The 14,545-nt window shown below is 45.7% G+C and overlaps 1 protein-coding gene across 1 annotated transcript in view; it reads right to left on the bottom strand.

Moving 5' to 3' along the window:
• Nucleotides 1–12,223, bottom strand: part of GPC4 (glypican 4) — a 37,235-nt gene extending 25,012 nt beyond the window's left edge. The window contains exon 1 of the mRNA XM_031064201.1: nucleotides 12,071–12,223. Within this exon, the coding sequence (XP_030920061.1) occupies nucleotides 12,071–12,179 (109 nt within the window). The 5' untranslated portion in view covers nucleotides 12,180–12,223. The remainder of the gene's footprint in view (nucleotides 1–12,070) is intronic.
• Between the last annotated feature and the right edge of the window lie 2,322 nt (nucleotides 12,224–14,545).

Here is a 14,545-nt window from a genome sequence, read left to right as displayed (position 1 = left end):
GGGCTGGCATTTCCTCTCCAGGAAGATTTTTTTCTGTTGAGTTTATACTATAGAGATTAGCTTGGTGTATATTAATTTCTAATTCACTTAATCATTTTGAAGGCTCACTTCCTTCCTTTGCTCAGACCTTTTATTAACACCAAATAAGTTGTTTATTTAAATACTTCTGTACCAGGCACAAAACCTGATAGATGCATCAGCAAACTCTTCAAAAATAATTAGATTTTTAAAATTATATTGATGGCAAATCTACCAGATAGCTCCAACCGTCAGTCTAAAGAAGCCCAAGCAATGTTTTAAGCCAAGAAAGTTATCTTAAGTAATACATCCATATTACCATAACCAATTTATTCTCCTGACCAAACTCATTTTATTGGTTAAACTCCAAAGTAGAAGTTGAATAAAGTGCATCCAGGCTTTAGAGCTCTTAATCTCTTAGCAATTTTTCATGTGGGCTTGAACCAGGTACGTTCATTAATTATCATGAAGAAAATCCTGCAATCTAATTAGCAGCAAATACCTGCACACCTGCAGCCTTCCAGCCAGCAGCTTTTCCTTGCCCAAAAGGAAGGCAAATAAAGGAAACAAAAACTTCCCACCACAGCCAGGCACTTCCAAAAGCCCAGTGCAGCACTGCTGAAGGAGGCAGCATGCATGCACAGTGCTGCTTTCTCTAGCACAAGCTTCAACCCCCATTTTCATGGACAGAAAACTCCCCTTCTCAAGTGCCACTTCCCAAAGAAGAAGGGAAGGAGGGCAGAGGAGGCTGTGTCTGCAGCCTGGAGTCAGCACCACCCCTGCCAGCACATGCCTGTATCCCTGGACATGCCAGACAAGATGCCCTGGCGCCTGTGGCAGGGTCCGTGGGTGCCACTGCCGGCACCTCGAGGCTCCTGGGGTGGAGGTGGGGTTGGATGGAGGGGAGGGGTGATGTCAAGCATGGCACTGGGGATGAAGGGCCACTCAACACCAGCAAACATGGATGGACCCAGCAGTGGGATGTGCATAGCATCTTCCTCCATGCAATGCACAGCACTCGTAACCTGGTCAGCAGGTTACGAGTTTTATTATTATTATATATCTATATAGATATAAAATTATATCTATAGATATAATTAAATTATATCTATAGATGCATTTTAGTGTAGCTATTGGCACAGTATAAGTCTGCATCCTCAGTTTCTATCTCCACATCAAGAAATCAGCTCGGGCGCCACAAGGAACATTAGTCTTTTCTCTGTGCAAACTATGGGCATAGATGCCTGCAAGGAAAAGAAAAAAGCTTGAAAGGCGTTTTTATGAGTTAAATGCTAATCTGACTAGTAACTCGCTATATCTAATTAGATACTAATTCTCTCCTTCACAGAAATGAGCTGATTAGCAAACACCAACATAACCCAGCATTAACCTTGCCAGCACAAGAAGAAAAATGGCAGGTTCCTCTCTTACGTCTTGACTGTTTGCTGGGTAAAATAAATGACCACCTTTCATTTGTATTAGAAGTTGACTTGTTCTCAAACAAAGCAAACACACAAAGGCCTCGGTTGCTTATTTTACAGCACTGTAAAAGCACGTTTTACAGCTGTGTTGCAAGCAATCTGTACTCATTAAATTATCACTCTGACAGGCTTCCTGTGAAAAGCTGTCAAATGCAAACATTTTTCACAGACGACAAATCATAGTTTGCCAGTGCTCCCTCAGCCACTGCTATCTGGAGAGATGGCAGGCTCTCTCTTCCCTCCAGTTATCTTGTTTAAACTCCCTGGACAAGGGCTGGCCCCTCTTGTCGACAAACAGGCACATACACAGTTGGGAAGGGTTTCACAAACTGACCTGCCAGAGCAGCACGTGGCTCCACGTCCCCTGGCTCTCCTGACTGAGAGCAGAGCCTGCAGAGAGGGCTGGCTTGCACAGAGAGGATGAACCACAGACAAGGCTTTGGGATAACATGGCACAGCCAGCTCTGGTCCAACCTGACCAAGGAGCAAGGCCATCCTTCAACACACCTCAGCCAAGTCCTGCTGATGCAAAGTCACCTTCTCACTCAAGGTGATGCTCAGGAGGACGAGCTCCAGGCTGAGGGAACCAGCACTGTGGGACCAGAGCCACAAAACCTTTCTTAATGTCAAGAAACAATTTTAAAATTTGTCAGTATTGCAGAATGAATCCTGTGCATGCTACAGGCTTTGATGTTCAAAGGAAGATGACATTTCCAATGCAATTAACTATAAGAGGCAGAAAAGGCAGTAATCTGCAGTCAGGCAATCTACAACTCTGGGTTCTGTTTATTCTTTTAACATTTTTTATTTCAAAGTAGAATTTCAATGCCCACTACTTGGGGAAAGCCTAGAGATGTCAGGAAATGGTAAGAAAGTCAGGATGTGACATATGTGCCACCTCTGCAATAAAAATCCTGGGGAAAAAAGTCTCTGCTTTTGAACAAATCCTTCTTTAAAAGAGCACATTAAGAAACATAACCATAGTTACTTGGCAATTTCCTTTTTTTTCCCAGATAATAAGATGTATTACCTCTTTGCAGCTTGAGGGCAGACCAGCCCTGCCAGTAACCCAGTGCAGGAGAGCACTGCATCTCCCCAAGGTGCTTCCACATGACATCAGATTCCACTGCCAGAATAATTCAAAACAATCTTTATTCCAAATTGCAGATACATGAGCTAATTGAAGAAACACAATCCACTCACTCCACCCACTGCAAGACAGAGTAAATCCCACCTCCAGACAACACATCTACTTCTTTTGACTTTCAGACCCAATATATTTTTGATCTTGGATTCATAGGTGTCACCTGAAAATATTAATTTTTTGTTTGGTTGGTTTTTAAAAGTAAGAAGAGATGCAGTGTTTTCCTATTCCTTGTGCTAACATTTTCAGATATTTCAAGAGCGGGATTTTCATACAAGAGGGCTTTTGCTGAGGAGAGTCCAGTGCTGCAGGGCACAGTCCTACCTAAATCAAAGGCACCTCCTGGAAATGAGATGAACACATCAAAGGGGCACATTCCCCTTCACCCACAGACAGGTTTGGCACTTCCGTACATGCGCTGGCAACAAAGGAAAAAGGAGAAAAAACTGCCTGGTCTGAGCTGCCTCCTGCCACCACCTGCCCTGTGTCAGGACCCCAGCACTGGTGTCCTCAGCCTCCCCAGGCAGAGTCCTCAGGGCTGAATCCAGAGCTGACCACGGCCAGAGTGCAAAGCTGTGCTTTCAATTTCTTTATCTTCAGGAGCAAAACACATTTATTTCAGGCAATACTTTCACTCAGAGAGGCACAGTGCTCCACAGCACCACACTTCCAGCTCTTGTAGCCACTGCAAAGAGTCAAATCATCAGCGACCCAGGGCTCAGCACCCAAAACCTCCACGTTTTACAGAACAAAGGAAACTTAACTGCAGTGCAAAAAAAGGTCAAGTCTTATGCAAGAGTTCAGCAAGGCTGCTGAGCCAATGTGCTTGCTACAGACACCCTTCTGTTGGCCATGTTCAGGTGTGCTGGGGCCCTTCCAAAAGGACACCAGGGCTGCCTTTCTGCTCCCAAAAGCCACCAGACATGCTGCATTTCCCATGCGCCAGGTTTCCTTAGTTAAGAGCTGAGTTTTCAATTGGTCTTGTTCTGTTTGAGGTTTGCAAATCAACTACACAAACAGATCCAAGGTAGACGTGCAATTACTCAACCACCTTAAAAAACAAATAAAACCAGGTTCAAGCACGCATGTGGAACATGCTGAGTTTTTATGGGCACAATTAATTAGTTTCAGATAATTTGCCACCCAGCATTTGAGCATACTCTTAATATATTGTACAGATTATGCTTAATTAAGGGCCGTCTGTCTTAGCAAAACCTTTAATTTGCTTGTCTGTATAGACAATTATGCTTTCTAGTATGTACAAGAGAACACTGCCACAAAGAGATTAATTATATTTTCTCCTTAAAAGGTTTACTCATAAAATGTCCGCAACAGCAAGATGGATTCCCAGACAAATGCTCCTGCCCAAGCCACGGCCCCACGGGCTGTGCTGTGGACAGGCTGGCTCTGTCCCTGGGTTTTCCAGAGGTGCAGATACAAACTCCACCCTGCAGCTGCTCCTACTGTCTAAAGCAAAAGTCAATCCAGACAGATAAAAGGAATTTGGGAGAAAAGAGACAAATGTTTCTCAGCTCTCTTCACCTGGAGGCTGAAGCCATCCACAGCCATGCCACCTACTCCAAAGGGAGAAAAGCAATTATTTTTTTCTGAATGTGCTTCATTATTTTTAATATGTCTTCACTTCCTTTATTGCATATACAGCGTTTGTAATTTCCACCAGGGAAAAACAAATCCTAGCTTAACAACCTTTTTCCGGAAGTGTTGAGAAACCGATGAACACATAGTGTTAACACATTTATTGAATATGAACTCAGAAGGGCAGGGCAGATCCACAAGCTGTTTATCTGTCCTGTTTTCAAACATGTGTTAGCACTTATTGACATGGGAAGAACTCTTTCACAGGGCTTGAAGAAGCACAGGCTTAAATCTTGCCAGTGTCACAGCAACAGCCACAATATGTGAATGCTGAGAGCTGGGAGGAACAACATCTCCCTGAACTTTGCTTGATTAGTGAAAGGCAAGACAACATAAACAACTAGGTCACAGCCTCATAGGTTAAAAAAACCAAAACCACCAAAAACAAGATATCTAGAAGTTCTGGTTTCTGGAGCACTGTGGGGCTAGTGGAGCCCAGAAGAGCAGGGCAAAAGACAACACGCAGCACTGGGTAGCACCATCACACTGACACTGAGCTTATTAGAGATTAAGGGGCAATGAAGGAGGAGGACAATGTGGAGATGGCTGTCTGTGATCCAAGAAACAAACAGCAGCACATTGCATCCTGCTGTATGTACCAGTCATGCCACAAACTAGGCAAACAGTGAGAAATGCCCTTGGGTCCCTTCTTAGTCCATCCTGCTCTGCCACATCCATGCAGCAGGATGAGCTCAGACTTCATAGCCTCCTCATTCCTGGTTCCAGGGACTGTCACTGCTCACACATCCCATTTTGGATCAGCTATGCTGAGCTTTCTCCCCCTGCTTCTGTGTTGCCCCCTCCCCAGGCAGCAAGTCCATCATTCCAGCACTTATATCCCCCTCCTTTCAACAACTCTTCCTCACTGCACCTCCCTGCAGCTGTTTCTTCTTTCTCCATTATTTGCTCTTCCCTCTACTCCCCCCATACCTAATTTTCATTGTACCCATTCCTCAATCTCTTCAGCCACACCTGTGATTTCCCAGGTGCTTCAGCCTCTGCCCCACATCCATTTGGTACCAATACACCAAGTTCCCAGCTCAAACTTCACCTGCAGGTGAGCTCCTTCAGGCTGCCTCCCACACCCTCCCAACACAAAGGAACTTTCTGGGACACTCACTAAGGTATTTCACAGGTACATGCTTTCCCAAGCCTCCCTTCCTACTGCTGTCAGAGTGTGAGGAGGGCCTGCACTACTGAACAGAGGGGATGTCTTTCTTGTTCCCGTTACCTCAGTTACCCTCATCTCATGACACTTGCACAGAGAGCTTTCCAGCTGGGGCTGCCTCTTACTTGCTCAGCCAGCATCTGAGTGGCTGGACACTAAGACATTACAGTACATTAAACACTAATGAAACAGCTCCAGCCCTGCACCAGTGGGTTATCACACCCCCAAGCCAAACCACCACCACCAAAATGGGCATCCAGGGCAGCAGCTACCAGGGCTATGCACATAGGCTTGGTGGCTCCTTTGTGCAGGAAGGAGGAAGAGAGAGTTAATTTTAAACAGACAAACAATAGCTCATTGACTGGTTGACAGCAATTAGTAACCAGAGAGCACCAGGCACATTTCCTGTAGCCATGTACAAAGCCTGTTGCCTGCATCTTTGCTTTTGGGAAAAAAAAGCCAAAAGGATAAGAGCAGTTTACTTGTGACCTTAAGAGCAGAACTGCTTTGACCTGAGATCACATAAGAGTGTTTCATCCCCGCAAGCCCATATACTAACTGCTTTTGCTCCTTGCTGAAGTCTTTGCTAAGTTACAAGATCTAGTATATTTTTTTTTCCTCTCCTAACCAGCAGGGCAGGAACCCCCTTCACTTCACCCCATGAGATTTCCTACTTCTGTGGTAACTTGAACTTGACCTTAGGATCTCTCCAATCCTCCCAAAAGAGAGGTCTGGTTCTTACCACTGTCAGACAAGCACCACCCTTCTCAATGAACAAGACTAAAAATCATGGTGGTGTATGTACGTCCTTAAAAACCTCCAGATGGAGAGGAGCCAGTTGAACAAAAACAAAGAATAAACAAACTTCCATCCAAGGCACAGACAGGAGACAATTTGTTTCATTGCTGTTGCACTGAGTGGGAAAGCACAAACAAAGAGCCCACAAATGGGATTTTCTAAAGGAAGTGTGTTGGTGGTTGCTCCCTCCAGCTTCTCCTCAGTGACTCCCTCCCTATCCTTGGGAAGCAGCAATCTGAAACCAAGTCCAAAGGATTGCCTCTCCACAACAGCTTCTTTGAGTAAATCTTCCCAGCATTTTCAGCCCTGGTTGGTGTGAGGTTTGGTGCCATCCATTTCTGGGGAGGGCAGAACAAGGCTGCACCTTCACCTCACTGTGAGTGGGTCAGCAAAAACCAAACCACCCTATTATCTGTGCCTTAACGATGCCATGGTCATCAGTGCACTCACCTGAAGGTGGGTGGCAAGGGGAGAGCTCTCCCACCACACAGGTTTGTTCAGAAGCTCAAACTCCATGCAGCTCTGGCACAGTAGAGGTCCAGCACTCAGTGCTCCAGCTGTGCCAACACCTGGAGCTGCCTCCTGCAGATATGAACGTGCTGCAGCCAGTACTGACCCCATGGGCCTGGGTGCCACAGACATGGGGGACTCTGCCAAAGGAGCAGGATGAGGGCCCAGGTCTCTGCTCTCACAGGCAGTTTCCAGTAAAAGAGTTAATGTGAGATGAAGGTCCCCAAAGGGCAGTTATTTTGGTAAGGCAGAGCACCCCGATGGGCTGCCAAATTCTAACTATAGGAGCAGCAGGCTGGGCACCTGTGGGGCTCATCTTTCACTGTTTGCCTCCACACTGCCTGAAGCAGCAGAAAGGAGACCACCAAAAGCTTTCTCTTGTCCCCTCTGTGTCCTTCCAAGTTATTAATACATCCCAGCTATGCATCCCACTGCACTAACACACCTCCCTGGTAACTTCTGGAGATAGCAGCTGGAAGCAAAGGGTTGTCTGAACAACAAAAACTAAATTCTGAAATTAATCACAGGCTTTTTCCTCCAGTTTCAGCAGAGCTTGGAAGCTATTTGGCCAATGTTCTTCTGACCAGTCTCCTGGATTCAGCCACATGCCAGTTATTGGAAGAAATTCATACACCCAGGAGTAACACAGGGCTCACACTTTGGTCAAGGGCACCCTGGGATGCTTCAAAGATACTCATCATGATCACACTTTGTACCTGTAGCTACCCTGCCCAATACAAACACGGAACCCACAAACAGGAATCCCTCTCCAGCCCCTTTGCCTGCTCCCTGTACAGCAGAGGGATCGTGTGCATCATGGACTTGGGGACCCCTGGCCAGCTCTTCCTTCTTGGATTTGGTTTCTTTCCACTTATTGTCCCTAAAGGGTTTCAATTTACACTTCTCTATTTGTTTTATCTTAAATGCTAATGGAAAATCCAGAGAGATTGGATCAGAAACTGAACTCTTGGCATTTAATCACTTCCCAGATGCTGGCGTGGGCTCTACCATTTGATACAACTCCTTCTGTCATCTGGGCATTGGGAACACCAAACCTACTGCCAGCCCAGCCCAGAGACAGACCCCTCACACACTTCCCTCCTGCACAATGAGGGCTGCAGAAGTTTGCTGCCTTGCCGAAGTCTGGAGTGCACAAAAGAAAGGGACACAACTTGGTTTAAATGCAACAGCTTGTGAAATACAGGGGCAGGAAAAACAAGGAGCTTGTGGGACTCAGCAGCCCCTCTATTTTTTGCCCCCAGAAAAGGGCTTGGCACAACAGTTACATCTCCCAAGAGATTCACGATGTGTCTTTAAAAAGTGAAAAGTAAGAACATCTTATCTAGGAAGCAACGGAACAGCGGAAACACTGCAGAAGAGTTATGGGCTATGTCCTGTCCTGGCTCCAATTCCTCAAAACAGCTGAGCAGTTTCCCCAAAGCACTGTTGGCTAGCACAGACCCTGGCGTGGAAAACTTCAGCCTCAAAGGGCAAAAGAGGTGAAAGTTCAAATTTAATACATGGAACTAAGCATTTATGCAGTCTTAATGTCACCATTAATTCTAATAATGTTCTTAATCCCCAAGAGAGTGAAGGGGAGGGCACTAAGTTGTGAAGATAAGGCACAAGAGATTTTATTTTAAAAAAGGGAGGGAGTGTTTAAATCCCTGATTGCTATAGCTGCTTCTATGGTATGAGATGTCCCCACAGTCAGTTCTAGCTTTCCCATTAATGTCATTGTCACAGAGGGAGACACTAACATGGCCAGAGAATTTTATCCACTAATTTCTCAGTGAAGGTCATAAACATATCTGAGATTAACCAGCAAATCTTCACCTCTAAAATCATTTAGCAATGGTGGATCCAACAACTCACAAAGTATTTTTTATTTTAACAAAAAAGCATTTCTCTTGCTGCTGAAAATACATCTCTTACTGCAATGCTGGCATCAGGCTAGTGGCTTAAATTACAACAGGAGAGACCTCCAGGGACATACATACCTGTACTGTAAGCAAATATTTAGACAGGATATGTAAGATATGGGACTCCTGAGCTCACAAGTTCTCCCAGTGCCTGCAAACCAAATACACACAGGAGGATCTGATGCTGTCACTTTATGCACTGGGAGCTGAAATGACTCCTGGTCAGCCCTTTAGGGGTGGATAATCAGCAGATTGTTCCATGCTCCTGATTAAAGAACAGATAATCCATTTCTGAACGGCTTTGGTGTCAGATCAGAGCAATTCTGGCAACAGTTCCAACAGCACACAGTGCTCCAGCAACAGCTGAAGCAAACACTCCAGAAGCCACAGGGCATCCCAGCCTCCATCCAAAGGATGTGCCGCCACTTGGACTGTCCTTCTGCAGCAGCAACTGCTGCAAAGGTCAAGCACATAACGGAGACAGGACAGGTTTGCCTCTCCTCCCAGACCTGAATGTCAAGGCTGGGAGATCAGCAGCCAGAGAACCCACAACAAAGATTTCCAAAGGGCGGGAGGACAGGGTTTGCTGTTTGGGCTGCACCCTGGAGTGGCTGATCGCAGCCTGGGGATGTGTCACCCCTCAAGAGAAGTGTCCCCTCGAAGTGAATTTGGTCTCTGTAGTAACTCACGCTGCCTACTCAGTCACTCTGCACAGCTGTAGCACAGAGGATTTCATGTTAAACTAAGGAAGGTGTACAGCTCATTTTTGCCAGTTTTATTTCCATTTGAATGGATTTCGCTACAAGTGATAAAGAAGCCCTGAAGAGCTGCAAATAGTAAAATCAGAGCTTGGGTTCATGCAGAAGAGCAGCTCTGGAAGGGATGGTGTCCTTTTCCAGTCTCATCCCTAAGGATCAGGACAAATATACAGGTCTTGATTGCCTCTCCTTCCTGTAGTTTGGGTACATTAGATCAAAAAGTGTGGGATAAATCATGCTGGGCAAGAGAAACTCAAATGTGCAAGACACAACTGACCACAGCTGATCTGATGACCAAGCACCAAGACCAAAGGAAGGAAATGCGATCCCACAAGCAGCCAAACATTCAACAGCAGGCTCTTAAACAAACAAAACACAGCAGTCTAGGGCATGGAACTCCAACACTTTTACAGAAGAGCCTGAGGACCTCAGTGAAGAGACTCCTCAACCTGCTCCAGCAACCAGGAGGAAGGTGCGCCTTCAGCCTCCAGGTGACTGGGCTGGAGGGAGAGAGGCAGTCATGATTAAAAGCCTCCCAAGAGGTAAATGATGGAGGGTGGTAATCAGTTCATCTCTACTTCCACCCCAGGTGAGATTAAAAAAATCCCTAAATCAGCTTTGTCTGCAGCAAATGAAGATTTAGTTCTGATATTAGCACTCAAAGACAGAGTCATTAGGCTTTGGGACAGGCTGAGGAGGTTGCCAATTCTCCTTCGTTAGTTTCAGATGAAGCAGAGACACACCCTTGAGGGACAGGTCAGGCACACTAAACCCAGCTTTCAGGAACAGCTGAACAACACCATCCCCTCCCAGACTTGCCAGGCTAAAGTGAGAGTGAGACCAGCTCAGAATATGCTGAGTGGCTGACAGGAGAACCACAGAGCACAGACAGAAAAGCTTGTGCAGGCTCCCTTCCAAAGCTCAACTATTTTGAATCTTTGTGCTCTGACAGGCATCCATCTCAGCTTGGCCTAATGTCCCCCTGCCCTCACACAGGCCCTGCAGCCATCCCTCCTCCCACAGAGGGGCAGATGCACCTCTCAGGATGTCTGCTCCAGTCAGGGATGCTAACACAGTGACCTGTGCATGCTCTTTGTTCCCAATGCAGCATTTCAAAAAGCCTCATCGTTCATTTAAGGTGAAGCAGATGCTGCTCCTCTGGTCTCTTTGAACGGGCTTATCTACGGGCTGGATTTCATTAAGTGTCTTGTTCTGCATTTAATAAGCTTGCAAGTCTAGACACTTTGGTTCTCCCTCTATCACCCCTTTGGTGTACCAGCAGGTAGAGACAACAGAGGTTAAGAGGGAAATATTTAGCCAGCAGATTTAGATGCTATCAAGATGATTGCATAATTCTACTTTGACTCACTGCAATTTCATACCCAGGGATTTTTTCTCTCACCCTAGCGCCAACCCCTTTTGAAAGCAGAGGCTGCTACCTGCTGTAGTAGTGCAGAGGAGGTTGCTATGAGGTTCAAGGCACAGACTTTGAGATACTCATAGAAAACTCACATTGAAGCAATGACCAAACAAGGGAACAAATGTCCAGAGGAGCTGCATGGGGGAACTCTACCACAGAGCGTGTTGGTGATGTACAAGCAGAACTGTGTGAGCAACCCAGTCCACTTGAGTTATCAGACACTTCCACATGCAGCTGGCTGCCACCTCACTCCCCCAGCCCACAAGGACAACCCAAGCAGCAGCCTGACATCCTGCTCTTCCTCCCCAGATGCCCAGGCAATGGGGGCTGCACTGTAGGAGTGGGCTCCTTTGTAGGAGCCCTGAGGCACCTACAAAGACCCACAGGAACCAACCAAGGGCTCAGAAGCAAACCAAGAAATGCCCTGGGACCTCAGCCAGGTGCTGTGCCCAGTGTCCAGGCATCAACTTTGGCTGTTTGCAGAGGTGCTCTCAAAGGAAAAGCACCTGGCTACAAGGTGAGTGCTGGTTGTGTGCCAGCTACCTCTAAAGGGAGCTTCTTCCCGCAGCTCCCATGAGCCAGGCATGCCCTATGGAGAGCCAGTCTGACAGGACACATGTGAACCCAAGGGCAATACCAAGACCAGTCATTTGCTTATCTGTCAGCAGTTAGCATCACTCCAGCGATGGGAACTCAGCCGAGACTTGTTCATTATGGTTCTGACCCTGCATCACACTTGAACCCTCGGCCTCCACACAAAACCACTGTGTTTATCTGCTGCTCTGCTTAGCCCCAAAGGCTAAAAGTGAGATGGATACAAATCCTGTGGGCTCACAACGTGCTGGGAAAGAGCAGCATTGTTGTGGATCGGGGCTGCAAGACCTGCACATTACAATTACGTGCACTGCGGGGATGTACCAAGAAAACCAACTGCAATCTTACATTAGAACAAAATGGCTTTTCAAAAGATTAATCAGAAAGAAAGATCTCTCTCTTTGGGAAACAAGCAGCCATAATCAGCAAATACTTCTCTCTCACAGGATTGCAAAACAAGGCATGCTCTGCCCTCTGAGCCGAGTCATGAACTTTCCCAGCAAAGGGGGAGACAGAGCAGAAAAACTGCACAGAAACAACAGGATGGAGATTTTTCACATTTTTATCCCAAGGAAAGCAAGTTCAAGGTCTCTGCACTTACCATCAAACTTCTTGTATCGAGAACTAAACATGTTTTGTAGGTGATTGCTAAGCTCTACGACGGCATTTCTGAAGTCGTGTTTACTCTGCTGACTGTACTTCTCCTCCATTTCTTGGGAGCAGCATGTGTAGCCTTGCGAGCAGACTTTCAAGTGGTCACCTGAAAAGCAGAGAAGAAAATATCCCAAGTTAAAAGGACTTTCTGTGCCAGAGAAAAGAGGTCTCATGAGGCAGGGTGTGTGATTTGCAGCACCATTTACTTCATAGGAGATTCTCCCGCTGCGAGTGCTGGGCCAAGCACATCAAAACCTGATTACTTAGAGAAACTTTATAGCAACACTTGTAAAATGAGAGAACATTAAAAAGTGTTCTCTTACTTATTCAGTTAATAAACAGAATAAAGAAATACTCATTCTGTACAGTATAATTTGAAGAACCAGAAAATTTACCTGTATATGGATATACTGTATGTGGTAACTTGCATGAAGTTTTTGCTGAGTATTTTAAATACTTCCACAGTTCATTCAGTTAATACACAACATCAGTGGCAATGGCCCTTTTTGTCCAGACAAGTGCTTTTTTCTTTACCCCTCCCCAGTCCAATTATCAGAGGAGAAGTAGTCTCTCTCAGAAGCACAGTTGTCACTGACACTAAATTATACTTGCTTTATGCAATGGCTCATGAAAATGCTTCATATTTCCTGGCTCCTAATTCTGCAGTTTTCTGTCATCATCCTGGAGGAAATAGGGGGTTTGTTTTTGGAGACTTCAAACAGATTTTTTTTCCTTAAGATAATTCTTTCCTAAGAGTCATCTGGTCATCACTCATCTGGCTGACTTGGTCAGAGGGATCATCACCAAGTGTTTCAGTATCTCCAACAGCTCCATTTCAAAATCTCTCAGACAATCTGGACATAGGATCTGGACCCATATAATTTACTTTTTGATGCCTTGCAGCAGTGTGGGATGAAGCTGTCCCCTTCCAGCACCACCTGTAAAATGCCACTGTCAACTTTTGTGGGCCAAGATAAACCCTTGGCACAGCAGTCCTCAGCTCCAGCCCTCTGACAGGCCCCACAATACAGCACCAACACAAAGCAGGTGGGCTGATGCTGAAATGGTTCAAACTTGGGCAAATTGTGCAAATCTTTGTCAACACAGAAGATATGATCAAAACAAGCAGTCAGGATGAGAAACTCATGTTTCCAAGTAAGATGGTATTTTAAAAGACACAGCCAACATGTAAGCTGCTGCCTTCTATCCCATTTCACACTCTGCTGCCAAACCTTATCCTTCATTCTGAGCAAACAGATGGAGAAGGGAAAGCTCTTCCCTGCCTGCTCCCACCCTGGAAGTCACCAAGGACCTCCAACCACCATGGAGGTTCTGAGACTCCTGTCAGAGCTGCAAAGGACTTGTCAGCCCCCATGCAGAAAATAACATCTTCCTGACAGGCAGTGCACCACACATTTAAGGAAGAGCCATCCATCCTACCGGCTAGAGCATCAAAACTGGGTTTAGAGAAACAAAAGCAGGTTTTGGACAGTTCAAAGCCTACCCATGGTTAACACAACAGGCTGATGCTCTGCCTGCTTTGTAGAAGATTTCTCAACAATGTCTTTTGTCCAGATAGTGAACCTTTGTATCTCTGTGCGTGACTTCCCAGCCAGAAAGGTCAGTGTCTCTCCTTACAGACACTTCAGGGCCATCTTAAAAAGTGACACAAATACTTTTATCTCTCTCTATATATATAGTTCCTAAGAACCTCTCCTCCTAAAATCTATTTCCCTGTTGCGCTACAGGGTTTGTTTGTTTTCTGTGGCATTTCAGAGAGACCTTGACCAGCAGATAATTCTGACACAGCTAATTTATTGCACAAGACCATCCACTGCTCTTCAATTACGGAAAGCTCGAAGTCTGCTATGGGAAGCAGCACTGCTTAAGCACAGCTTTCTGAAAACACAGAAAAATGTCACTGACTCCTTACAGATCTATCTTTTTTCCCCAGACTACTCTTTCTGTCTCAGAGGAGTACGTCCAGCAGCAAATACATGGCTCCAAGAGAGGCAGCTCCAGGTAGCTTCATAAGTAATTTAAAAAAAGGAAGGGGTGCACCCAGATTTTCAGATCCTGCCCACTAAATCCATTCTAGAACAAGCCTGGGCACTCCTCTCTGAGCCCACCTCACCAGCAAGCATCAAAATAAGAAAATGCCCAAGCATCACTGCTTTATTTCACCTTGAATCTCTGCTCCAATTCCAATACGGGACTAAGGACTCTGACACAACATAAACCATGAACAGCAGCAAAGCTAATTCAGACCTACTGATAGCAGGATTTCTTTTCCTAGTCACACTTCACAGACACTTCTGAAGCTGTCCACAGATGCCCTGTGATCCCCAATAGAGTGGTTTTAACAGCTACTCCAATTTATTTATTATTTTAAAAGGCCCAGTATTTCACAAATACAGGTATC

Source organism: Geospiza fortis, unplaced genomic scaffold, assembly GCF_000277835.1.
Source record: "Geospiza fortis unplaced genomic scaffold, GeoFor_1.0 scaffold47, whole genome shotgun sequence".
In the NCBI taxonomy this organism is placed as follows: Eukaryota; Metazoa; Chordata; class Aves; order Passeriformes; family Thraupidae; genus Geospiza; species Geospiza fortis.
This window is presented reverse-complemented; position numbering and strand designations above follow the sequence as displayed.